General features: G+C 49.5%; 1 protein-coding gene across 5 annotated transcripts in view; it reads left to right on the forward strand.

The window, feature by feature from the left end:
- Positions 1–17,825: 17,825 nt before the first annotated feature.
- The window catches only part of LOC144823540 (uncharacterized), a 606,829-nt gene continuing 597,072 nt past the window's right edge, over positions 17,826–27,582 (forward strand). Inside the window, exon 1 of one of the 5 annotated variants that reach the window (XM_078682147.1) lies at positions 17,826–18,194. Coding sequence is in view for 4 of the 5 variants with exons in the window: in XM_078682144.1 (XP_078538270.1) it covers positions 18,171–18,194 (24 nt within the window). In the remaining variant the exon portion in view is untranslated. The remainder of the gene's footprint in view (positions 18,195–27,582) is intronic. The other 4 variants (XM_078682144.1, XM_078682143.1, XM_078682146.1 and 1 more) reach the window with 4 other exon arrangements.

Here is a 27,582-nt window from a genome sequence, read left to right on the forward strand (position 1 = left end):
GGTGAGAGAGCAGGGCAGGCCTCGGGAGCTGCGGAAAACCACCATCTGAGTTGCAGAGCCCACAGAGTCCGAAGGAGTACCATCCGTGATTTGGATCTCACGTCCGTTGTCAGTGATGATCCCTTTTACACATTACGCATTTTGTCCGTAATTTTGGGCATTGGGGAACAGCACTGTTTTCCTGCAAGCAGCATCAGCTCCCTGATTGGGCAGCCTGGCACTAATCCTCGGAGCACAACAGCAGCCCCACCCCGCCCATTGTCATTCTGTATGCCGGCTGATTACCACATACTGAATGACAATGGGCCAGTCTGGGCTGTTAAAGCCTTTGGTAGGCCTCCTCCTGCTTCAGTCTAGGGCGGGCATTCTGTTTTAACAGTACATGAAGAATAATGTTGCACCTCACCAGATGGAAGAAATGTACAGAAACCAGTTCATGAAAAGAAGCCTGCGAAAGAAGTTAAAAAGAAGGGGCTAGAGTTCTTTGACAGTGTCAGTTTTTTCACAGTCTCATCATTTTGGAACTGAAGCATTTTCAACATTATATACAACAAAGCCATAGTTGCTGCTTTTTTATTTTATGCAACTAACAACCATTGACAAAGCCAACAGTCCTGGCTTGTTGTAGGTGTAATGTATTATATATGTTGATGCAATAACAGAAGTAGCAGAGTACCAGTCAGGAAGCATTTAGGTCATCCTATTTGGGAACACTGCCAACCTTTGGATTCTTGATTGGTGGCCAAATATAATGGGTGCGGCCCCTGTCCCGGTGGAAAGGGCGAAAAATCATGGAGTGACCCTGGATTCTAAACTCGTCTACGGGGACCATATCAGCAAGGTGGTTTCTTCCAGTTTCTTCACTCTTAAAGTCGTACGAAAAATAAAATTCCTCCTCCTGGATGATAGCCTAAAAACAGCAGTAACAGCGCTCATTCTCTCACGGCTGGATAACTGTAACAGTCTCTATATTAACATCTAATAGAGACAGTTCGCCAGACTCCAGATTGTGCAGAATGTGGCTGCCAGACTGCTTACAGGCACACCTAAGTTCGTCTCGGTGAGGGCAGATCTTAGAACCCTTCACTGGCTCCCTGTTGAATCACGTATCCAGTTTAAGGGCATGTGTATAGTTTTTAAAGCCCTCAATGGCATCGGCCCTGACTTCCTGAAACAATCAATACAATGGTATGTTCCGGGAAGAGCGCTACGCTTCATGCAAGCCAAACAAGTCATTCTTCCCCGCCATAGTAAAGCTAGCTGGGGTGGCAGGAGTTTCCGTTACTGTGCCTTTAAGGTATGGAACAGCCTTCCCTCTTAGAAACTCAACGGAGTTTCTCCCTTTTAGAAAGGGATTAAAAACCTGGCTATTCATGTACTTTGTTTCCGGCCAAACAGTCACAGTTTCCTTATTGGATGGTAGCGTATAGCGCCAGGACACCTCAGGGTAACAGAGCGCTTTAAAAATCCAGTAACATAACATAACATAACACACTATGCTAAACACATATTTTTAGCTTATGTGTTTTAAGCCACGCTCTTAATTACATCGGACACGCCCTTTGGAGGGACCCCCATGTTTTTTCAACCCACTTAAAGCCCTGGAAACAACATCATGTCATAGTCACCTCACGTCCTGCCACTGTGCATCATGCATGACTCATGACTTCCAAGTTTTCAGATTGCCTATGTGCAGTGGCATAGTGAACCCTCCCCGGTCCCACCACTTGCTTTAGGAACTACAGCAAGGGTGAAGTTCTTGATGGGCCTCTTCTGTCTGCAACTCTGCAGACAAAGGCTCACCTCATAATTAATTTGAAAAGGTGGGTGAGTGAGTAAGTGGAGGAATGGGTGGATGGCTGAATGGATTAGTAAAAGGATGAATAGATGAGTGAAAGAGTGAATTGATGGATAATGAGAGAAAGGATGGCTGGATGGATGAGAGAAAGGGTAAATAAATAGATGTATGGGTGGAAAGGCTGATGTATGGGTAGAAGTGTGGCAGGATGGGTAAAGGGGTGGATGGGTGATTGAAAAGATGGATGGATGAGTGAAAAGGTGGATGATGGGCGAGTGAACGGGTGGAAGGATGTGTGAAATGATAGATGGATGAAAGGGTGAATGGATGAGTGAAAGGGTGAATGGATGAATGAAAGGGTGGATGTAAGGATGGATAAGTGAGTGAAAGGGAGGGTAGATGGGCAAAAGAATGGATGGATGAGTGAAAGGGTGAATGGATGGTTGACAGAAAGCATGGATGGATGAGTGAAAGGAAGGCTGACTGATAGGGTCAATCAATGGATTCATGAGTGGATGGATAGGTGGGTGAAAGATGGATGGATGAGTGAAAGGATGGATGGGTGAAAAGGTGGATCGATGATGGATGGATGGATGAGTGAAAGGGTGGATGGAGAGATGAGTGAAATTATGGATGGAAGAATAGATGATGGATAGGTTTGGAAATGGTTGAATAGGTTTGGATATGGATGAGCACACAGACGGAAGGACAGAGTGAATGGTGAAAGGCTGAATGATGGAGGAAGGAAATAATGGATGCCACACCCCAGATTGACTCAACTTGCCATCCCAAACCAACATATGACATCAGGCAGCAAGCGTGGAACTCGGCCTTGAAATGCTCCGACTGCCAAAAAGTAGAAACTAATTCCTTGTATGACGCTGTGGTACCACAAAAGGCGTTCTGCTAGTCGGCGCTGCGCCCATGCCACCGGGAAGCAGCGCGAGCAGCCCTCCACCTGCCCCGAGGCCATGAGAGATGTGTGAGGGCTTTTTCCACGTATCCAAAAGAAACCTCAACTCAGCCGACCTCGCCCTAGCAGAAACCCTCCGCAGCTGTCGAACCAGAGTAGGTGGAAGAGCCTTCTCCTACATCACTACCCGGCGCTCCCCTACTCTGCACACTTTCAGGAAGAGCTTCAAGACCGGGCTTTTCGGCTAACCCGGACCTGCAGCCCACCCCCACCAGTGCCTTGAGACCCTCATGGGTGAATAGCATGCTTAAAATTCCCTGACTGATTGATGGCACGACTAAGTGCAACCATTCTGAGGGGAAAGGCAGGCAAGACAACATAACTTGCACTTACAGACAACAGCATCGACGTGACTCGAGTCCCTACCATCCCAATTTTTTTTCTTTTAAAATATTGCACCCCTAAGAATATTGCATCCAGGGCAACCCTCCCGTCGCCCCACCTACACCACTACCTACCAGTATGGATGACATCTGACTCCTACACCTTGTAGCCCTCATTGTATTAAGTGACATTACTTCTACATTGACTTTCACATTTATGAATCATTGTCAAAGCTTTGGCAAATTCTAGAGGAAATGGAGGTAGAAGGTCAATTAGTTAATTACTTAAAACAATCCTATCTAGAGTTTAGGGTTCCTTATGGCAGAATGGGTGAGCTTAGTTATAGTCTTCCCATTGGAAAGGGGGTGAGGCAAGGGTGTGTGCTTGCATCATTCCTTTTTACCCTCTATAGACCTGCCCAGCATTGGCAACAGGACAATTGGCGTATTATTATACGCCGATGATGCGTTCCTGTTAGCCCGCACCCCGAACGGTCTGCAAAAAATAGAGACGAGTTTCGTATCTTATATGTCTAGCCTGGACCTTAAAGTTAATATCTCAAAAACCTTTGTCATGAAATGTAGGAAGCCCAGTGAAAAGTGACACAATATTTTCATACATAGAGGGAAACTTGATTTTGTAGATCATTTTTCATACCCGGGGGTTGTTTTTGACAATAGGGGTTTGTGGGCAAAAGCTGTCAATTGCAGAAAATTACTTTTTGCTAAAGCTACAGGACCTCTGATTAATTTTGCAAGGAGGTTGGGAAAGCACTCTATTGATGACCTCCTGGCAAAATATAAAGCCAAATGTATCTCTGTTGCCTTGTATGGGGTTGGCATTTGGAGCCATGTAAATGTGGAGCCACTCCAACAAGTTGAAAATAGGTTTCTGAGATACCTCTTGGCTGTCCCTGATAGCACAGCTTCTTACATCTGCCATGCCAAACTGGGCCTGCCATACCTGTCTGACCTTATTAAAATCCAGACGATTTTATTATAGCATAAGGTCTGGACAGGTGTGTCTACAGGCCTAAATCGGGAAGTGATTTTAGATTGTTTGAAACTGCAGCAGGTAAATTACATCCCCTGGCTCGCATATATTAAAACATTTTTTGGTGACCTTGACCACATTGAGTTGTTTGACAATCCTGACTCCATGCTTCATATCTCGAGGAAGGACTTAAAAACATTATGTTTAAATCATCTGGAGACGATCAGGCTGTCTTCTAACATTATGAATCAGACAGTCAGAGCCAATCAATTACTCTTGATTTAAACAGCCGTATTTATTGTGTACCGCAAGTAATTATGATAGCTTCTTACCGACGTGCCTACGCTTAGGCAACTTTCACAACCTGGTTACATTCCCCCAATTAAACGACTGGTCACGTTCTCCCTGCTCCTGTCCTTGTCACACTGTATCTAATTAGTCGACAATCCACATTATGTTTTTTTGTAAATTTTATACTGTACCTAGGAGGAGATAGATTGTGCCTTATTTGAAGATGTTAGGCTTGAGGCAATGTTGACCCGCATTTATAAGGCTTCAATCTCTAGCTGATGAAAATGTCACTAGTCACATTGAAAATATCAGAAAGGGGTGGTCAGAAAAAGGTCATCGATGCAAGGTGCAACTCTTGTTGAAACTAACTGATTCACAAGATGATTTTGTTACTACCTGAGCATGCGGCTAACACTTTGAAATCTGTCTGTTATTTCATATCTATGGAAATTGTAATGGATTTTATGAATGCTTATTTTTAAATGTTGAATGATACTTCTTGTGCTTTTATGATTTAATACTTGAATCGAATAAAGTAAATATTGATTGATTAAGTCATTGTCTCTATATAATATTTGTGTGATGTAACACACTCTGACACCCTGCCATACATAGTACAGATGATATATCGCTATCCAGGGCATTATATACTGATGTCAATTCCTTTCCAACCACTCTGACCCACAATAATACAATAACGCTCAGCAGTGTTCAGCCAATTATAGCTCATGCAGATTGGTTATTAACTCCCTTTTCTTGCTTAATGCTCTTACCCTCACATAAGACCTGTCCACTATGGGTCTTATCCATAACTCTGTGCTGTAACAGCCCCTATTCAAGTTATCACCAGCTGAACAGAAATGGAATACCTGAAGTGATCTGATTCATAAAGCTGGACACTCTGAGGACTGCACTCTAGTCCAGCACTGTAGGCACTAATTAGCTACCTCCTATGGGCACTGCTTTACATCTCACAATGGCAATGATGTGTCTATAAAACTTATCTTTTGTCCCAAAGTTTTGTCCTGAAATTTTTTTTTAAAACTAATTTTATTGTCAAATTGCACATATGTTGCAGGGCTCTGCACCCCAGAAACAACTGTAGTATCAAACATTACATTAGCAAGGAAACAATTGACTTTTTAGAGGAACAACAAATATACATGACTATGTATACCAATAAGAATATTAAGACCCCCCCAGCTCCCCACTCCCTCGCTCCCCAGAGTCGCACAACGTCCACGGAGCCCAGTCCACGATCGTCGTATATAGAACAGAAGAATGTTAGCATAGATACACACACCCCCGGATCCCCCGCCCTGCACCAGAACAAACCCATGTGCCCCAACATTTACTCCAATGGAAGGTCTTCCACCACAAGAGGAGGCTCCAGCCACAGACCACGATAGTCTGCCCAACGTTTCCATATTTTATAATGCTTACGTGGGCATCCCCTGGCTACAAAAATTGGCTGTTCTAGCCCCATACAAAAGTCCAGGCCATTTTCCCATGCTGCCACAGAGGGGCCCGTGGATCCCTCCACACCTTGACTATATCAGGTTTTGCCAATGTGAGGCCCAGTTGCATAAGATGTCTTTTATAAACATTGCCCCCTATTCCCTCAATGACGTGTAGCAGGGCGAACTGTGGCATACGTGGGAGCCCCTACCCCAATACCTCCGACAGGCAGGGAAAAAAACCCCTCCAAAATCGGTCCAGGGATAGACACTGCCAGACGGTATGTATAAATGTACCCTCCTCCCGACCACATCGAAGACATTCCGGGGAGGCAATCAGCCCCGCCCACCACAGTTGAACCTGGATGAAGTAGGCCCTGTGTAGGTATTTAAATTGAATGAGGAGGAGACGCATCGCTATGGCTGCTCCCCTGGGGGCAGCCAGGGCCTCCCTCCAATCCTCCTCCTCCAGTGTGCCCACGTCCTCCTCCCAATCCCCCCGGAGCCTTTGAAGTGTGGGGGACCAATGAGTAACCAGGGACTGATAAATCCGGTTTATCTTCTTTGTCTCCCATGAAAACCTTCGCCTCCAACGGGCTGAATTTAGGGAGGGATTCCAGACCCTCTAGGCTGGGGGACAGCCCATGACGGAGTTGAAGGTACCGATAAAACTGGGACCGGGGCATGCAGAATTCCTCCAGCAAATCTCGAAAGGACTTGAGTGTTGTGTCCCTCGTAACATCACCCAGAGTCGAGATACCAATAGCATCCCGGCCCCGGAAGCCCTGTAGGGCCGTGAGGTCGGGTAGGTGCCCATTATGCCAGAGGGTGTTTCTGGGGTCAGGGTATTCCACCATCCCATGCGCCGCAATGCCAGCCTCCAAATTTGTAACACTACCTGTGTGGCTGGTGGCAGCGCGGCCCGCAGCGACGCAGAGTGAAGAACAGTGTGTAGCGTATGGGGTCCCCTAAGTCTATGCTCCAACGCATATGCCGGGTCTTCCCTGTCGCCATACCACCATTCATTAAGGACCAATATATGCGAGGCCTGGTAATAAGAAAGAATATCCGAGGTCGCGAGTCCTCCGCAGTAGGTGGAAAGAAAGCATGTGCGCAGCGCTACACGCACTGCTCCCCCTCCCACAGGAACTGCCCAAGCACAGAACTCACCAGCTGAAACCATCTGGCTGGGATCGGGTACAGGTGATTCTGTAGCTGGTATAGTAACCCAGGAAGTGCGACCATCTTGAATATTGCTGATCTACCGTAGTGTCAAAGGCATGCGCGACCAGGTTTTAATATCTGCACGGACTTGCTCCCGTATCAGTGCCAGATTCCGCTCCCAGGAGATGGCTGGCCCATCCGAGAGAAACTCCCCCAGATATTTGAGGCCCCCCACCGCCACTTGAATCGTGGACGCCCATGTACCTACTTTCCCCCGATCACCCAGAACGCACAGCGTGGATTTTTCGGGGGTTCATTTAAAGCCTCGACGTTTCCCCGAAGATCTTAATGATCCGCAGGAGCCGTGGCCCCGTTCTGTCCAAGGCTGTAAGGAAAAAGAGGACATTGTCCGCATATAATGCGATCCTGTCAGACAGACCAGGAGCCCTATCAAAGCCTCTGATCTGTGCGTCAATGCGCACCCACGCCGCCAACGGCTCCATAGCCAGGGCGAATAAATACGGTGACAGGGGGCACCCCTGCCTTGTGCCTTGTCTGATGGAGAAGCTGGAAGAGACAGCTCCGGCCACCCATACCAACGCTGTCAGATCTGTATATAGGAGTATTAGGTATGACATGAAGCGTGGGCCAAAATTAAGTCTGTGCAGCAGTGCGAACAAATATACCCAACTTAGGGAGTCAAATGCCCTGTTCATGTCTGCCAAGAGGAGCGCCGCCGGCTCCCCGGTTTGTCGGACGGCAGCCATCGCCACATGGGCCCACCTTATGTTATGCCTGGTCACCGTCTGTCATTAGAAGCAATGGGGTAACCCAGTAACCCTCAGAACCTGGGTAAGGAGACTTAACAACAACAATGGTTCTGTTGGGGATCACACTTAAATTGAAAAACGTATTGAATACACAAATAAAACAATATATCCGATGAAGGATATATGAGGAAACAAACACTTACCACCATAGTAATAAAGGTAAATCTTTTAGTATTAACCTTGTAGTGAATCAATTCACAATTCCTTGAGTAGCTGTCCAAAACAAACACAACATATGGACTGGATAAACATTGGGTGAGTGAGTCATGGCTGGTGACAAAGTGCTGTAAACAATTAAACAAAGTGCCAAAATAATCATACATATAGACGAAACATTACATCATGAATGTCCACTTTACAATAAAATTGTCTCAAACGGATACATTATTTCTTTGTTTCGTTGAGACGCTGTGTGGACGGATACATAAACAGAACGTCGACGTTTCGACCCTAGGTAAATGCGCTGATTTCTGTGCATCTATGGCGGGTCTTCATCAGGACTAAAAGAAGGTAGGACAGCCTGTGAATGTAAAATGAAGGGGGCAAAGCCAGAGCCTAGTGTGTGTCAGTGACAAAACAATTAGAGCACGAATACCCAAAAGGGCTCACCTTATTAGAGGTATTTCTTCCGACAGATCTTTCAACGTGGGGGTGGAGAGTGTCAGCCGACAAACTCGATGGTCATGTATGGCGCAAGTATTTCTATAAAAACAACAAGCAAGGCAAAAACTCAGGCCTCTGCTCGGAAAGAGTGATGCCAGCCCTCTTGGCTAATGTAGTAGGGACTACGCCTACCTTGTTTCTTTTTACGCAATCTTCAACACCAGCCGGTGGGAAGATCGTGATAAGCTGTGCCGCCATGGAGATCACCTGGAAAAGAGTAGGGGAATCTAATATCAGCCCATGGTTACGTGAAACCTGGGGCTGCACACATCGGTGAAAGCTAGATGGTGTATATCATGCAGTGCCTCCTATTCACATGGTAGAATGCAGCGCTATTCACATGACAGTTAGATGTGAGCTAGGGTAATGTGCTTATGTACAGTAAACCCTATGCGTTATAACCCAACCGTCCAATGCTCAATTACTCAATATGCTTATCGAAGTGGAACCTGAACCAGCATGCTCGTGGTGGTGTGGGCATAGTATTGCCAGAAAGATAGCGTGTGCTTGCCGATACCATGCTTTACATAAGCGTACTTACAGTGAAGAGGAATGATCGTGATTGACCTGAACCGATTTTGTAACAAGCAGAGAGCGCAATACTTCACTGCCCGAAACGCATGCAAGCCCAGTGCAGTAAGAAGGGCGATGTGCCGTGAATCCTAGATTTGTGTAGTGTTGCCGAATGAAAATACCAGCCGGTATTAGTTACGAGGGATATTCGTGCCTAAAACGCTACGGACAACATCCGATAATTAATCGTGTGGCCCGTACCTAGACAAAACCATCCCGTACTCGCTAATATTAATTGCCCACCCGCGGGGTGAAGGTTGACCCTGACGGTCGGAGAGGAGGCAAGGCGCAGAGGCAAAACGTACTGATGCAGCAGAGAGGAAGTCTCAATCTGTCTGAGCGTGTCGATGACTGACAACCAGAGCCTACGTGTGCTCTCTATTTGACATGCGCCGCCTGCGGCGTACGTGTGAGATCGTGTGTGTGGATAACAGCTGACTCCAGAGCGGTCGATGGAGATACGGCCAACTGAATTGTTCAGGAAATGACGTACTTGATTAATGTAATAGCGGGACTGGCAGTGTTAACAACGCGCATGATTGGTGTGAGAATTTTAAACAATCTTAATACAGTTCTCCATATAATTCGTGTACATTTTAAGTAATCATTTCAATATACGCTATGTACAATATACACTCATAGGAAGTTTCAATCTACGCTATGTACAACACATCCTCATAGAATGACGGTAATCATAATTTTTTTACTGGGTGAAAAAATGGGGGGGAGAGAAGAGAAGGCAGTCGATTTTATGACTCATGTTACTGGCCCAAGAGAAACACAATACATTTAGCGTAGGTTATATTATCAATATAATGCCAGGTGGCAACAATTTTAGAGTTTCATAGTTACAGTACTATAGGGACTCCTAAGTAGAATTACATGGTTACAAGGCAATGTGATGTTATATCAAAATAGTGTAATGTTATCTCTGTCTGCACTAGCCCAAGGTGCCCTGTTAAAACTTTGTGTTGGTAACTCAACCTATAAAACGTATTATATGGATAACCATGTAATGTGTAAAGACCGTGGTTGGTTACAGGAACCTGTATGGGCCTAGGCTAGAGTCTGCTCATCTGTACAAAGGTTTCCTCCTGTTCATTGAGGCCATGGGTTATCGCCTCGATGGTGTGTATCCAGCGGCATTCCTTGAAGTTAAGTTGGTTTGCAGTATTACTGCCTCTTTGATGTGGAATCACCTTTTCAAGTGCCAACCATTCAATTTGCTTGTGTGTGTGGCCCATTGTCGAGTAGTGATCCACTAATGGTGCGCCTTGCACCTGGCATTTTATTCTACTCTGGTGTTGCAGGATTCTGTTCTTCACTTTTTGAGTTGTCTGGCCTATATAGATCAGTAGGCATGGGCATCTTATCGCATATATTACATTTTGACTATTACAGTTCGTGAATTGGGTGAGTGTGTATGTTTTACTACGATGTCTGACAGTTTTCCCAGTTATTGCGTATTTGCATGCTTTGCAGCTGCCACACCTTTGGTGTCCAGTGAAGGGTGGTAGACCTAACTGGGATCTGGTGTCAGGTACAGGTGTTGATTCCAGAAACTAAGAGTCTACGTAGTCTTTGACATTTTTGGCCCGCTTAAATGAGAACATGGGAACATCTGGTATTCCAATTTCTGGCCCCACCAGATTCCAGTATTTTTTGATGACTGTTTATTTTGTGGCTTCTTGTGTTAAAGGTGGTTACACAAATAAGTTTGTCCATTTTTCGTTTTTTTGGTTGTACTTCTAGTAAGGTCTCACGTGGCCTGTACCAGGCTCTTTTCCTGGCTCTGTTGAGTAGCCCCTTTGAGTATCACCTTTCTCTCAGTTTGGAAATGAGCAAATCACTTTCTTGGAAGTAATCTTTTCTTCTTGTGCAATTCCTACGCACACGCAAGAATTGCCCATAGGGCAGGTTATCCTTCAGGTTCCTGGGGTGGTGCGATTTATATTGCAAGAGTGTGGTCCGATCTGTAGGTTTCTTGAATAGGTTCATCACAATTCTTTCTTCCTCTACTTCCGGGGTGAGGTCTAGGAATGGAATAGACTCGTTACTGTGTGCCATCGTGAGCTGAATGTCTTTGGAGCGTGCATTCAACCATGAGAAGATTGCGTTAAAAGGTAGGCGTAGTGCCTACTATATTAGCCAAGAGGGCTTGCATCACTCTTTCCTAGCAGAGCCTGAGTTTTTGCTTTGCTTGCTGTTTTTATAGAAATACTTGCGCCCATACATGACCATGGAGTTTGTCGGCTGACACTCTCCACCCCCACGTTGAAGGACCAGTCGGAAGAAATACTCACTTCTAATAAGGTGAGCACTTTTGGGTATTTGTGCCCTAATTGTTTTATCACTGACACACACTAGGCTCTGACTTTGCCTCCTTCATTTTACATTCACTGGCTGTCCTACCTTCTTTTAGTCCTGATGAAGACCCGCCATAGATGCACACAAATCAGCGCATTTACCTAGGGTCGAAACATCGACGTTCTGTTTATGTATCCGTCCACACAGAGTCTCAATGAAGCAAAGAAATAAATTAACCGTTTGAGACAATTGTATTGTAAAGTAGACGCTCATGATGTAATGTTTCGTCTATATGTATGATTATTTTGGCACTTTGTTTAATTGTTTACAGCACTTTGTCAGCAGTCACAACTCACTCACCCAATGTATATCCAGTCCATATGTTGTGTTTGTTTGGACAACTACTCAAGGAATTGTGAATTGATTAACTACAAGGTTTATACTAAAAGATTTACCTGTATTACTATTGTGGTCAGTGTTTGTTTCCTCATATATCCTTCATCGTATATATTGTTTTATTTGTGTATTCAATACGTCTTTCAATTTAAGTGTGATCCCCAACAGAACCATTGTTGTTGTTTGGTCACCCTCTGGGGCATAAACCCGGCCTGGTCCGGGTGTACAAATGCTGAGATGTGAGGTAGGAGGCGGTTAGCCAGCGCTTTGGCCAGGACCTTGGCCTCCACGTTCAGGAGAGAAATGAGGCGATAGGACGCGTGCTGCTCCGGGGGCCGACCCGGCTTACGGAACACCACCACCTCTGCATTCCTGCAGTCCGGGTGGAGCCGGCCCGTCTCCCTGGCCTCCTCCAAGGCCGCTCAATAGTAAGGGCCAGCTATAAATTGTACCGTTTGAAGAACTCGCTTGGGAACCCATTGGGTCAAGGAGCCTTCCCAGAGTTGAGCTCACCCAGGGCTGAGCCTCCTAGTTCCTCATCTGTCAGAGGGAGCTCCAGCTGATCGCGACACTGCTTTGGGCGACAGGTCTGCTATGAATTTATCAATAGTAGACTCCGGTAGGCACTCCCGCGTGAAATGGAGCTCCGCATAATAACAAAACTCTCCGCTATGGCCACAGGGTCCGTAATCGGCGCCCCGCCTCATCCAATACACTCGGGAGGGTCTGGGAGTGAAAAGTGCCTTGGCAAAGCCGATGTAGCATCTTGCCGGAATTGTTCCCCCATTGGTATATCCTGCTACGTGTTGCCAGTCAAACTTGTCGGGCCTCGTCCATCAGGAGAGCAGCATAGGACTGTTGCACCAGGAGCAGTTGTCTCACCGCCTGCTTTTCTCCTGCTTCCCGGCTCTGACGCTCAAGAGCCTCTATATCTGCCTCCGCCCATACCAACTCTTCCCTGTGCTTCTTACAGGTCGCCACGCACCAGGCTATGTCCACACCCCGCAGAGTGGGCTTCAAAGCCTCCCATAATATCTCTGCACTGGAGACAGACCACTCCTTGATGGTGAGATAATGTCCAATCGCCTCGCTCATGTGCTTCCCGTACTCATTATTGTGCAGGTGCCACACCGAGAGGCGCCAACAGAATGGTTGTCGCCCCCTGCCTATCTGCAGCTCAACAGACACCGGGGAGTTATCTGAGAGACTGCGGGGAAGGATCTCAGCTGACGCCACCCTACCAGCCATCACTCGGGGAATGAAAATGTAGTCGAGTCTGGAGAAGGACTTATGAACCGCCGAGAGATAAGTGTACTCTTGTCTATCTCCATGCACGCGCCGCCACGTATCTACCCAATCAAGGCCCACTGCCATAGAGTACAGTTTTGTTGGCTGGCCACCGCCTGGGCCTCCCCCGGCCTTGCTCCTGTCCTTGACCACATCCATAACATCATTCCTGTCCCCGCCCACCACAGATATTGCATCAGGTATGTCGGCCCATAAGATCAGCAGCTTCTCTACCAGCGTCCACTGTAAGGGGGGGGCATACACGCAGCCCAGTATCAGGGGGTCCTCCCCAATCGTACCTCGGATAAACAAGTAGCGCCCCTGCGTGTCAGCCCACTGTTTTGCATGTACGTATGGGATTCTGGGGTGCACCAGTATTGCTACTCCCCTCGAGCCCCTTGTAAACCCGGCATGGAAAACCTGCTGATACCCATATCGCTGTAGACATAGGGCCATTGCAGTTTCCTGCAGCAAGAGGATACCGGCTCTGGCCCTCTTTGGCTGACGTAGTATAGCCCCACGTTTAATTTTGCCCAGAGCCCCCGCACGTTCCAACTGACAATGAGGGACTACACCTGACCCCCCTCAGACCGAACAGCCATTAGGGAGCGGGCAGTACCATAAAGCGGACGGAGGGCCGTGGAGGCGTGCATGTGTAGTGTAGTGGACCCATCGTGAAAGTGCAACTCGTGACCCTGAAACAACCCCTCCCCCAACAAACCCCCCACCCCATACCTCAAGAACGCTGAAGTATCTGTCGCGGCAGGGTTGGCTCCCAGTCCCCAACGGGGGGACGAGGGCCGCCCCAGCCAATGGGTCCCCAACTTATAGCCCATGTCTTCCATGCATATCCCCAACTAGTACCAGACAGGTGGGGATTCAGCCCACATTGAAACTCCCCCAACAAATGTAGATCGAGGCATCCACCAAGTCAGCTAGAAGAACTCCACGGCACCACCTTGATAAGGACGTGGAGCGTCGCCGGGATCAAGATCGTCTGTCACCCCTCCGCTGCTATCCTTGGGGTCCCTTCGGCGCCACCTCGCTTGATGAGGAATCCGACTCCCGCCCAGGCGGCGTATGCACCCTTACTTAAACTGTTTCATCCGTCCATTTGAATACCTTCTCCGGAGTATCAAAGAAGTGGGTGCGGGAGCGGTACACCACCCGCAGACGAGCCGTGAACAAGAGGGCGTATGGTAGCTTGAGGTGTACCAGCCACGCGTAGTCCGGAAATATAAGGATACGTGTATTCTCATAGAGCAGAGGTTCTTTGGCCCCGGCCTGCTTCAGTATGGCATCTCGATCAAGATAATTTAAGAGTTTTGCAATCACTGGTCGTGGGTGGGCCCCCACTGGGGGTATCTGGATAAGCGCTCTATGAGCCCACTCCACAACGAAGCACCGGGACATGGCCTCTGGAGGGATCCAGCTTTCAAGCCATTGTGTAAAGAAATGTTCCATGTTGCCCTTTTCGCATCCCTCTGGAAATCCAACAAATCGCAGGTTGTTCCGCCGGGCCCGTCCTTCTGCATCTTCAACTTGGAGCGCCAAGCCCTTCTGAATATTTTCCATGCTCGCCACCTTTTGCTTCAGAGTCGTGACATCGTCCTCTACTCCAGAGATACGGGTCTCTGCTTCAGTGATACGGGACACAAAATTCCGCAAATCCTGTCGCATCAGCATGACGTCAGAGCCCACTGCCCCGATTTTGGCATCCAGCATGTCCCTGGATTTAGTAGTCGTCGCCATCAGGGCGTGTTGTCTGGAATGGCCTCCTGCTGGCCCCCAGTAGCACCAGCCGCCGCTCCTGGGCCAGTGAATTTATCAATGGGCGCATGTTTGGTCGAGCCACTGCTGCCCTTGTCCCTCGTCATGTCAGCCTTCAGTGGTCGCCCCGCAGTTTCGGGCAAAGCCAAGCCAGGCGCTGATGCGGCGATTCCCTCGGCGCAGATACACACTGACCCATCCGGGTCCCGATCTGTCTCTGGGGGGGAAGGCACCCCCGACCCAGGGCCAGCACACCACCCCAGGAGCTCACGTCCGGCAAGGGCCCCCCTACAAGGTGTGTGCGATCCGACCAACCGCTGAAGTAATTACACAGTAAGGCGAGAAGGGGGGCCCCCTCCTCAAGCACCCCCCCAGCTGCGTAGTTCTGCTGCAAACAATATCCTTAGGGTCTTGGGGTCCGACTGACCGTCGACGTGGGTGTCCCCGGGGAAGAGAGCGCGTGCGGTCCGACTGACCGCCGATGTGATCGCGCGTAGGAACGGTGGGCGAAACCTGCCCACACCTCCTGCTGTATATCCCCTTGCTGGGCACCCCAAACGCAAAGCTCAGGGGCCACGCGGTCTGATCGGCCGCCTGTTAAGCGACCCCCGGGAGAGAAAGGAATCAGGGGGGGGGGGAGAAAATAGAGCAGATCCCCTATCTCCTCCCCGCGCGGCTCAGATATGCCACCGATCCCCTGCAGCAACTCTAGGTATTGGGAAAGGAACTGCCCACCGACGTCGCTGTCCTCACCCTCCGCCGAGGCGTTAACCACTGGGGAAATGTCTCGATGACCAGGGGGCTCCGCACCTCCCCCTCCGAACCTGTCACCGGCCACTCCACAGAGTCACAAAGCGGCAGACACAGAGATCACCCCGGGGCGGGCCCCCGCAGTTCAGCCGGAGCCCTGCACAGGTGCCCCCAGGAGCAGCCTCGAAGCCAGAGCCTATTGTACCACCAGCAAGCCCCGCCCCCGCAGCGAGCACGCGGTCCGACTGACCACTGATGCGATCGCACGTGTGAACGATAGGGGGGCCTACTCACACCTCAGGCTGCACATCCTAACTGTTGGCCACAGGAATCCCCAAGCTCAGGGGCTTCGAGGTCCGCCTGACCGCCGATGTGGAGGACCCCCGGAGGGGAAAGGGAAAGTCGAGAGGGGGAGGAAAACAGGGCCGATGGTAGGCCTCTCAGCTCCTCTCCACGCGGATCGGCTCGGCCGCCGATCCTCACAACTACCCCAGGTATAGGGGGGAGCACTGCCCAGCCGCGCCACCGACCTCTCCTTCTGCCAAGGCGCTGATCTCAAGAAAATGTCCCGATGACTGGGGGACTCAAGCGCGGGCCACCACTCCGACCTCTCCCCGCCACTCCTCACCTGCGCGGCCCAGTTCGGCCGCCGCGTCTCCCCTTCAGCACCCAGCACAGGCCACGCCGCAGAGTCACAGAGCGGCAATCACACTCCCGGCCGCCATAACCTCCCCTCAGTGCACCCCGGGCAGCCCACTGCAATCGCCAGGATCACACACATCCTCCTGCTCCCCGGGCGCAACACCCCGGCTCCTCCGCCAGTAGCTGGGCCTCACTCCGCACGGGCCCCACTCGTTCGTCCAGCAGTCGTCACAGGTGCCTGAAAGTCGCACCAAGTGTCCCCGGGAGTTTGCAGTGCTGCTAGGTCGTCACGAGGATCTCTTGATAGTCAGGAGAGCCAGGATAAATGAAGGATAAGTAGCGGGCTGGGCGGAGCTCGCTCAGCACACGTCCGCCATGATGGCTTGCTAAGCCACCCCCCTTCTGTCCTGAATTTTGACCCTTTATCCTGAATTTTTATACTCGCCGTCTTGAATTTTCACTCATGCCAGTTGGTCACCCTAGCTAGCATACACACTGTCTCTTTTGACATTGTCATTCGCACTTTGGGTCAGCCCAAAGGACAGTCATTGGCTGTGTCACGTTAGGCATTCTGAGTGACAGCATTTTGCAATTTTACATGTGAATCCGGGTTTCAGAGAAGGGAGCTTTACACAGGTCTCTCTGCTGCTTACGCATTTTAACACATTGTCATTGGCTCCTCTGCTGTCACTTTTCATTGACGTTATATAGGTAATGTGCTTGTTCCCAGGGCTTTAAGTGGGCCGGTGCTCGCCAGTGCTGAGCACTGGCAGTTTTTTAAAGGAGGTCTCTATCGGGCTCTGTTTTGTGCCCTGGCCGTTATTTGCCCAGACTGCAGTGACAGCAAGCACATCGATGTGCGGTGCTCACACTGCTCACTTCTCACTAGTGTTAAATGTCGTATACTTGCAGTGGTGAAGTTACGGCATGACGTCATGCCAGGTGAGCGTTGCAGGGGAAGGGAAATCCTCTCTATATTTCCCTTCTCTCTTTGAAACTCAGGAGCAGCAACATTGTCCTGGTGTCACCAGGGCTTTAAGTGGAAGCTTTTTCAATATTATATACAAGCCATAGTTGCTGCTTATTTATCTTATGCAACTAACAACCATTGACAAAGCCAATAAACCTGTACTTGTAGGTATGATGTTACTTGTAACATATATTTGGATGCAAAGACAGAAACGGCAAAATACAAGTCGGGCGGCGCACTATGCTAAACACAGATGTTTACTCTTTTTTAAAGCCAAGCCCTTAATTACATTGACCACACCCCTTTGAGAGACCCCCCCCCCCCCGTTTTTTCATCACACTTAAAGCCCTGCTTGTTCCACTGCCTTGGGGATTCCGTTTCTGCCTCCGGCGCACCCGCGTGTGCTGCTTCTCTGCCCTTTCTGACGCAAAAACACAAACACGACTTCTGACTTACGCATCATTGATGCACAGTTTCTTTCCGGTGACGTTAGTCACGCATTTAACACGTGACTTTTTCTTTGTGCACTTACTGCTGGCTAATACCTTCAAAGAATGAAATCCATTGACTGCTGTCACGTTGCTATTGTTTTTGTTTGCATTGCGCACCTCGCTCTGTGCCTCTGACACTTTAGGGTGACCGTTAAACCCTGAAAAAGAGAATTCGTAGCTTTCCCGTGTGGGAACAATAGATCTATCTACAAGGCGTTCTTGCGAGTAGAAATTGCAGGTTAAGCACACGCGCAGTAAGACTGTAAGAAAGCTACGCCGCGGCGCTGACTCCAAGCCCGTTCAGTGCTGCATCTTGCATTGTGGACATGCGCAGTAGCACGGGTTGGACTCTGTCTCTCAAGCGTCTACCCGGAAGAAGGTGACGGACGTCATATAACTGTGGGGTCCTTTCTGTGATACTCCTTTCTGTTTGGTCAGCACGGAACCGGGGACACGTGTCTGAAGAAGTCATTTAATATCATTGGCCAGAGATGTCCGTGCAGGAATTAAAAGAGGTGAGTCGTATCCTACATTAGGGGTGTAATGCGAGGAGAGTGCCGGGTGATCCTGTGGATTTTCAGCTTTAAGAGCCAATTTTCAGTGTGCTCCGATGCCCCTTTTAAACTCGCACACCTGTGAGCTCCAATGTCGCTACGCCTTCTAAATGTTAGAAAAATACCCTGCTGACATTTTTCTACTATTTTAACATCCTGGTAATCTGTGCGCGCGTGTTGTTCGCTCCAAGCACTGGATATTGTTGTAAATGACCGAGAACATACATACATACGTGTCGCGCAATAAGAACAATCCACACCATATATAAATTGTAGCATAAAAGGTCACCTTTATTTAGGACAGTCAAAAACAGATATGCAATCCTTTGTACTTGTTATCCATGAGAAACCAAAATAATTTCCCCCCCAAAATTTCCAATAAAATACTGTAAACTTCCAAAACATTTCCAAACCATTTTTCAATCATTGCCCAAAATACTGCAACAAACCCCCATCCTTGTTTTTCCCCTTGTTCACTTTCCTCACCATTTTTCTCCACCCTCCCCCACCCCCAGAGGAAAAGGATAAGCCCGCTCTAGACCACGGGTACTCATAGTACGGCCCGCGGGCCAGTGGCGGCCCGGCAAGCCTTCCCTGGCGGCCCGCGGACCGTGCAGACATCGTACCCATGGTTTTGTTTTTTTTTAAAAAGAATCTCAGCACACACCCCTGCTGCAGCGCGATGCAGAGTCTCTCTGTGAGGGTGTGAGGGCCGGGCGAATTCCGTCAGAGTGGGGCTGCAGGGGCCTAAGAGGTGAACAAAGCTTCATTAGCATGCGAATGGTCTTTTAATGACCTGTTAAGTGCTCGGGTGCGGCTGGCTGGCTGGCTTGCTGAGTGTGTGTGTGCCCAGAAGCTGTCTCAGCCCGGGCACACACACGCAGGGTGAGATGAAGAGGGAGAGGGAGGGAAAGGGAAGGAGACAGAGATAGACAGACAGAGGGACAGCGAGGGAGACAGAGGGAGAGCGAGAGAGGGAGACAGGCAGACAGAGGAAGAACGAGGGAGGGAGACAGGCAGACAGAGGAAGAGCGAGGGAGGGAGACAGGCAGACAGAGGGAGAGAGAGAGCAAGGGAGACAGAGGCAGGCAGAGCGAGGGAGAGCAAGGGAGGGAGACAGGCAGACAGAGGAAGAGCGAGGGAGTGAGACAGGCAGACAGATGGAGAGTGAGGGAGGGAGACAGGCAGACAGAGGGAGAGAGAGAGCGAGGGAGACAGAGGCAGACAGAGGGAGAGCGAGGGAGGGAGACAGGCAGACCGAGGGAGATCGAGGGAGGGAGACGGAGGCAGACAGAGGGAGAGCGAGGGAGGCAGCGTGAGGGAGAGCGAGGGAGACTGAGGCAGACAGGGAGAGCGAGGGAGAGTGAGGGAGGGAGACAGGCAGATAGAGGGAGAGCGAGGGAGGGAGACAGGCAGACCGGGAGAGCGAGGGAGGGAGACAGGCAGACAGAGGGAGAGCGAGGGAGGCCGAGCAAGGGAGAGCGAGAGAGACAGAGGGAGAGTGAGGGAGACAGAGGCAGACAGAGGGAGAGCGAGGGAGGGAGACAGGCAGACAGAGGGAGAGCGAGGGAGGGAGACAGAGGCAGACAGAGGGAGAACGAGGGAGGGAGACAGAGGCAGACAGAGGGAGAGAGCGAGGGAGACAGAGGCAGACAGAGGGAGAGCGAGGGAGGGCAAGGGAGGGAGACAGGCAGACAGAGGGAGAGCGAGGGAGGGAGACAGGCAGACAGAGGGAGAGAGAGAGAGCGAGGGAGAGCGAGGGAGAGCAAGGGAGTGAGACAGGCAGACAGAGGAAGAGTGGGGGAGTGAGACAGGCAGACAGAGGGAGAGCGAGGGAGGGAGACAGGCAGACAGAGGGAGAGAGAGCGAGGCAGACAGAGGCAGACAGAGGGAGAGCGAGGGAGAGGGAGGGAGACAGGTAGACAGAGGGAGAGTGAGGGAGGCAGCGCGAGGGAGAGCGAGGGAGACTGAGGCAGACAGGGAGAGCGAGGGAGAGTGAGGGAGGGAGACAGGCAGACAGAGGGAGAGCGAGGGAGGGAGACAGGCAGACAGAGGGAGAGCGAGGGAGGCAGAGCGAGGGAGGGAGACCTCAGAGTGAGGGAGACCTCAGAGTGAGGGAGACCTCAGAGTGAGTGACGGAGACCTTAGAGTGAGTGAGGGAGACCTCAGAGTGAGGGAGGGGTAGCAGTAAGGGAGGGGGAAGGAGAGAGAGGGAGACGGAGGAAGGAGGGAGAAGGAAGGAGAGAGGGAGAGAGAAATAGAGGAATGCAGAGGGAAACAGAGAGGGAGAGGGAAACAGAGAGAGAGAGGGAGACAAAGAGAGAGTGATACAGTCAGAGTGAGTGAGACCGAGGGAGAGAGGGAGAGGGAGTGAGACAGTCAGTGAGTGAGACAGAGAGAGAGAGGGAGTGAGAGGGAGTGAGACAGTCAGAGTGAGTGAGACAGAGGGAGACAGGGAGACAGAGGGAGAGAGAGGTAGAGAGAGGGAGGGAGAGAGGGAGACAGAGAGAGTGAGAGAGGGTGACAGAGAAAGAACGAGAGAGAGAGAGAGAGAGAAATGTGTGTATGCCGGGTCTGGTGGCTCAGTGGACGAAGGCGTCCGCTGCAGGGACCTGTGATCAACCTCATGGTCAGTTTTTTTTCCTTCTAGCCCCGCCCCCTCCCCCACTGACCCCGCCCCCACCGGTGCGGCCCTCGGACACAAACCACACTGTAAATTTGGCCCCAGAGAGAAAGTTTGTGAGTACCCATGCTCTAGACTATCCCGACCCCCCCCCCCCCACAGAGCGCCACAAACCAACTGCACTAATAAAGGATAACTGTAACAACTGTCCTAACATGACTTTTTTTTCTCTAATATATATATATATTTTTTTTATATATATACATATATATATATATATATATATATATATATATATATATATATATATATATATATATATATATATATATATATATAGATATATAAAATAAATAGAAACAAAGGAAAAAATAGGGAGGGTGGGTGAGACCAACAAACTGCGCCACAAACCTCCCGCCTCCTCACAATGACGTCTCCAACCTTCCCGCCTCCCGGACATTCTTACCTAAAATCCCGCCCCCCAACCTGCCTCCCCGCCAATCGCGCTGTGTTGGGTTGTTCCACCGTGCGAAACGTCCCAGGGGGACACCGGCTCGCGCCACGGTCCTCCTGGGTTCCCATTGTAGTGAAGTTATTAGACTCGTTGTTATTGACAGAGTGAAAATAAAGGCAATACGTAGAATAAGTAATATAATAAGGCAACCAGATTACGGTAAAGTAAGTCTCGGATGGTCTCTCGACATTGATTTGGGGCGATACAGATTTGGGCGCAAACAGGAGTTTTTGCCTAAATAAGGATTACATTGTGGACAAAAGACTCAACGTGGTTTTCTCCGCATACATTTTAGCAGTTAAGACCTGTAGACATAGTACCATCATGGCAACAAGCCCCCCCCCATCTCAGCATGCATCCCGTAAATAAATACACGCCACACGAGTATTAACTTGGGAAAAACTGCTGCAGGTTTATTACACACAACGTTATGTAATCTTGTGGGTTAGCTTACGGGCGATCCAAGGGCAAGCAGCATTCTCGCCACCTGCCCGCCTGATGAGCCAAGCAGCACCGTGGCGAACCACCTATATACTGCACCTTCTGGTAATCCCTTTCCAGGATCACATGACCATTGGTCCCTTATACTCACGCCCCTTTCGGGGCGGAGCGTAGCTAGGCAAGCCCCCGGTTGCTCAGGCCCACAACCGCCCGAAGGACTAACGGGCCGCCGACATAGGTTCCTGGATCCTCCCATGAGGCCCCTGGGGTTAGGCTCTGGCACCCCTTTGTGCCGCGCTGAGGTACCCTTCTGTACCCATATGCTTCCAGATCGCCCTGTAACTCCGCCACAGCCCTGGAGGCGGCCACCGTCGTCGCCAGGGCCCCCCACCAAACCGCTCTTTCCTTTATATGCAACCCTTTTGCATAACGCTTCTTGTAAGTCTAACAAGAACAAGTCCATCTCTACTGGTGATAGGTGTACCCCATCTGACTCAAAGTCTCCCATCTCTGGGACAGCAGCTCACTTGTTAAGAGACCGCTCTTACCCCTGCTGCCCACTTAGGCTATTAGGACAAGAAGGATTATACTTAACCTTGGCACAGTCCATATTCTTGCTAAATCAAGGCACACAGGAATGTCCACAACTAGGCTTAGGGTGGCTTACGGCCGGCTGTCCACCTAAATGCATTGGGATTGCCATTGTCCCACCTGATTGCATGTCCTGCTCAGTCTGCAACTGGGAGGGGGACCCAGTATCCGTGGTACCCGCCTCGCCCAGCCCTTCATGTATATGCGCCCAGGATGACCTAAAACCAATCATTTGGAGTTGGTTCATTGTGAACATTGCCTGGCTGAAGAGCAATACTTTTGACAAGCCACTCCTGACAAGAAGTGGCATTGCGGGTGGGAGAAAGAGTTAATAAGCCCGCCTTACTTCCTCCTTCACCCAGTAATTTGCATATAGCACTTGTCGGAGTATGTCCATCGCATTCAGACAGTCACCACTCTAGGTGACGCCTTGCCCTCCCAACCTTCTGCTAGTATACCAGGGAGCCGACAGGACAATGTGAACCAGGGGGGAATCATAAGTATAAATACCTGCTTTTTAGGTCTCGACCTCTGCCAATGCGCTTGCGCATTGCAGATGTCGAGACATATTGGGGCTTATCCAGAGCTTAACCAAACTGGCGATTTGATGCTGTGCCTGTGAAAAAAGCGCGTGCACGCATCAAAGCCACCAGCCTCCCTCCCACAAGCTTCCCCCAGCGTGCGCTCTGGCATTTCTCCTCCCCTAATTATTCACTGCCCACGGCCGGCCGGCACATCAAAGGCTGCTGCTCCCCGTGCGTCTCGTCACCCTTACTCTCCCCTATTCTACCCTAAACTATTTCTGCTTCTGCACAAATGCATCCTCAAACCTTTGCTTTCAGGACAAGCTCATTTTACAGAGCTTCACATATAATTTCAGCTCAAACTTCTTAATCCAGGGAGACCGCAGAAAACATTAATATTCTTTCACAGTCTCATCAATCCAGAACGGAAGTATTGTCAACACTATATGACACAAAGCGAATATTGTTGCTTATTTATCTTATGCAACTAACAGCCCTTGACAAAGCCAATAACGCTAGCTTGTTGTAGGTAAACTTACTTTTTGTATTATAAATCTAGATGCAATCACAGAGGCAGCAAAATGCCAGTCAGGCGGCACTCTATGATCTGCACAGGTTTTTAGCTGGGGTGTTTTAAGCCACACTCTTAACTGCATCGACCACGCCCCTTTGAGAGACAGCCCCTCCCCCCAGGTCTGATGGGGAGGGGAGCCCCTGAACTATCACAGCTCCGCTGCCATGAATGAATGTTATTCATTAGTAATGTGTTCATCGGACGAATGTCACACTAGTGCTCAAAGGTGACGCGGAAAGGAGGAGGGGCGAGTGAAAAAGCACTGCTTGCACCAGCAGTGGTAATTCAGATCATCTACTCTAGTCCAGGCGGTGATATGCTCAGCTGGTGAGCCGTGCACGGTCACAGCGTGCGCCGTGCATATGGGGCTGGTGTATGACCCCAATGCCCCAAGTGGCCTTTCACTCTCAACCTCGTGACTTTCCTTGTAGGAGAGGCTTGTTTTATTCGTGTATCCAACAGCTCGGGGACCCCTTTACAGCCCCCTGAAGGCACTGCATGATTAGAACTCAGACTATCAGCTTTCGGTCGAAGGTTAATTGAAAAGACAGGCAGAGGCTGCGGTTTATCCACAGTGCTCAGACTCGAGTCACCCCAGCTGCAAACGTGACATATCCATGCGGAGGTTCAAGTATCTTTAAAGGCCGCAAAAGAAATGAAACTGCAAGATTAAAGACACGAGATGGAGAGGCACCTCAACTCATGACTTGTCCGAGCCTGTTACTCCCGATTAAAGATCTGATTCACATAGAAAGATGAAAATATATAACATAAGAAATAAGTCTAATATTCTTATTGAATTCCATTTGGGGACTTCTAAAATAATAATTACACACAAAATCGAAATACCCTCTCCCCCTCACTCCCCTCTCCCCTCCCCTCTCCCCTCCCCTCTCCCCTCCCCTCTCCCCTCCCCTCTCCTCACTCTCCCCTCTCCTCACTCTCCAATTCCTCTCTCCCCTCCCTCTCTTTCCCCTCTCTCCCCACTCCCCTCTCTCCTCACTACCCTCTCTCCTCACCACCCTCTCTCTTCACTCCCCTCTCTCTTCACTCCCCTCTCCTCACTCCCCTCTCTCCTCTCCATCTCCCCTCTCCTCACTCTCCCCTCTCCTCACTCTCCCCTCTCCTCACTCCCCCCTCTCCTCACTCAACCCTCTCCTCACTCAACCCTCTCCTCACTCAACCCTCTCCTCACTCAACCCTCTCCTCACTCAACCCTCTCCTCACTCAACCCTCTCCTCACTCAACCCTCTCCTCACTCTCCCCTCTCCTTACTCTCCACTCTCCTCTCTCCCCTCTCTTATTCTCTCTCTCCTCTCTTCTGCTATCTACTCTCTACCCTCTTACCTCTCTCCTCTCGTCCCGCTCCCCTCAGCACCACCACAGCATCACTCAGGAGCACCACAACATCACTATGCGCCACTACAGCATCACTGAACGCCACAGCATTACTCATCGCCACCACAGCATTACTCAGCACCACCCCAGCATCACTCAGCACCACTCACCATCAACACATCATCACTCAGCATCACACCAGCATCACCACAGCACCACTCATCTTCACCACATCATCACTCAGCGCAACCACAGCATCACTCAGCACGACCACAGCATCACTCAGCACCACCACAGCATCACTCAACACCACCACAGCACCACTCAGCACCACCCCAGCATCACTCAGCGCCACCCCACCATCACTCAGCACCACCACAGCATCACTCAGCGCAACCACAGCATCACTCAGCGCAACCACAGCATCACTCAGCACCACCACAGCATCACTCAGCACCACCACAGCACCACTCAGCACCACCCCAGCATCACTCAGCACCACCCCAGCATCACTCAGCACCACCCCAGCATCACTTAGCAGCACCACTCAGCACCACCACAGCATCACTCAGCACCACCCCAGCATCACTCAGCACCACCCCAGCATCACTCAGCACCACCCCAGTATCACTCAGCACCACCCAGTATCACCACAGCACCACTCAGCACCACCACAGCACCACCACAGAATCACTCAGCGCAACCACAGCGTCACTCAGCGCAACCACAGCGTCACTCAGCGCAACCACAGCGTCATTCAGCGCAACCACAGCATCACTCAGCGCAACCACAGCATCACTCAGCGCAACCACAGCATCACTGGTTCAAATATGTTCTTTCAATGTTTCAAGCTGTTTTCAAGCTTTCACGCTTTATTACAAATCACAAAAAGATGTTAATATTTCACTTCTGTTCTTGGATTTTCGTCATAATAAAAAACACTGAACATAATCTTCACAACAGTTATTTACAAAAGTTTAAGCTATTGCCATTACAAATTAAATAAATTATTTAAGTATTAATTACTTAAAAAAATCAAAAGCCATTGTTATTTGTAATATCAATACATCTAAGTCACGTAAATACAAAACATGTTGCATTACAAATGCTATAGGTGTCACATTTGCGAAAGTTATAACTATTGGCATTGTAAATGAAAAAGCTATTAATTTAGCTATTTTCAAAATTAACACAAAAATAAAAAAAATTCATTTATAAGACCAATAGCTTAAACTTTCCTAATGCGAGCCCTATTGCATTCCCAATGCTTGTTTGTTTTAATACCGGGAATGCCAAGTGTTCTTTAATACTTTATAGCCCATTTGTGTTTAACCCAGGGGTTTCCCCAATCTTATGGACCATAGTACACTCGCTGTATGACAACTTCCACAACGTGTATGGCTCCCAGCCAAGGCAATTGGGCGTGAGAATGTGCACATGTTATTGTTACTCAACTCAATGGTGCTCGTTTCATTGACCTCAGCGGATGAACTGCTAAGTGGACCTACCAGGACCTGCCTGTGACCAGTGCTCAAACCCAAGCCCCTTTCAGTTTCACCGCTCCAACTGCCTGTGAACTTGTATCCCAGGGCAGACTCCAGGCACTATAACCATCCTTTGACCTGCCTGAGCTAGAAACCCACATCCAAAAGGCCTGCCAACTGGCTAACCACCCACTTACAGTCCGAATGTTCGCTGAGAACTCCCATGGTAAGTTTGCTTAAGTGAGGCAACTGGTAGCATACCAACAATATAGTCAATGTAACCTTAACTAGGACTGCACAATATGCTCTGTTAGTTGTCCGTAAAAGCGCTCCATCTCCTCCATATCCGCACTAACCAGGCAACACACACTCTCTTGGGAATGGCACACTCACGCCCCAACTGACAGAAAGTGCCTATTAGTGTGTGGCCCACAACCTTACATTTATCACTGACGGTATACTAGGCTGATGTTGAAACTTGGCTGGTGCCACCGCCCAGTGCCATTTGCACCATCAAAGGTATCTATGTGCCTAATCAGTTCCTGGCTACAAAGTTTGATGACATTGCCAGCTCCAATCCCAGGCGAAATAAAAGAAAGCTTTACTGCCACCTGTGACCCGCAGTTGGTGCTAATGAAGGTACAAATACCACTGGTAAACTAGATGCTGTACTATCGCATTAAGGGCCAGTGCAGCACTTATTAAAGTCCATTGCTAACCTACTCACAGTATGCAGCGACCAGAGAGGCTGAACATTTAAAAGCCCAATAAGATAATTTTATTTTTTATTTTATTGTACAGCCAAATCAACATTACATGCAGAAGAAAGTGTATCTCGTCTTACATAGCCGTGGTAGAGTCATACCTTCCTGGGAGCCACACACAGCCTTTCTGCCCACAACCCGAATGCCGGGTGGCGTTAAACTAAGAGACACCATATGCTCACACATTGTTAAGACATGCATCATCTATCTTCCAATATTGATATCACAACTTTTTAATTTATAAACGTAAAAAAACTAGAGGTGCCGTCCCCATTGTCTCCGTACCTGTATACCTGTGGTGTTTAACATCTGACAAGCCCTGTAGTACTCAGCAGACAAAGCGCTGCTTAGGCGGATTTAGACGTGCAACGCACTCAAATAGTAACTACACTAAGCGATATACCATCTTAACCAACAGTCTCACCACTTTCCAACCTCAGGGGGGAGTTCTCCGACCTGTCCGTTTCACTACCAGCAGCCATCATGTCCTGTCGTC

Source organism: Lissotriton helveticus, chromosome 3_1 (genome assembly GCF_964261635.1).
Source record: "Lissotriton helveticus chromosome 3_1, aLisHel1.1, whole genome shotgun sequence".
NCBI classification, from domain to species: domain Eukaryota; kingdom Metazoa; phylum Chordata; class Amphibia; order Caudata; family Salamandridae; genus Lissotriton; species Lissotriton helveticus.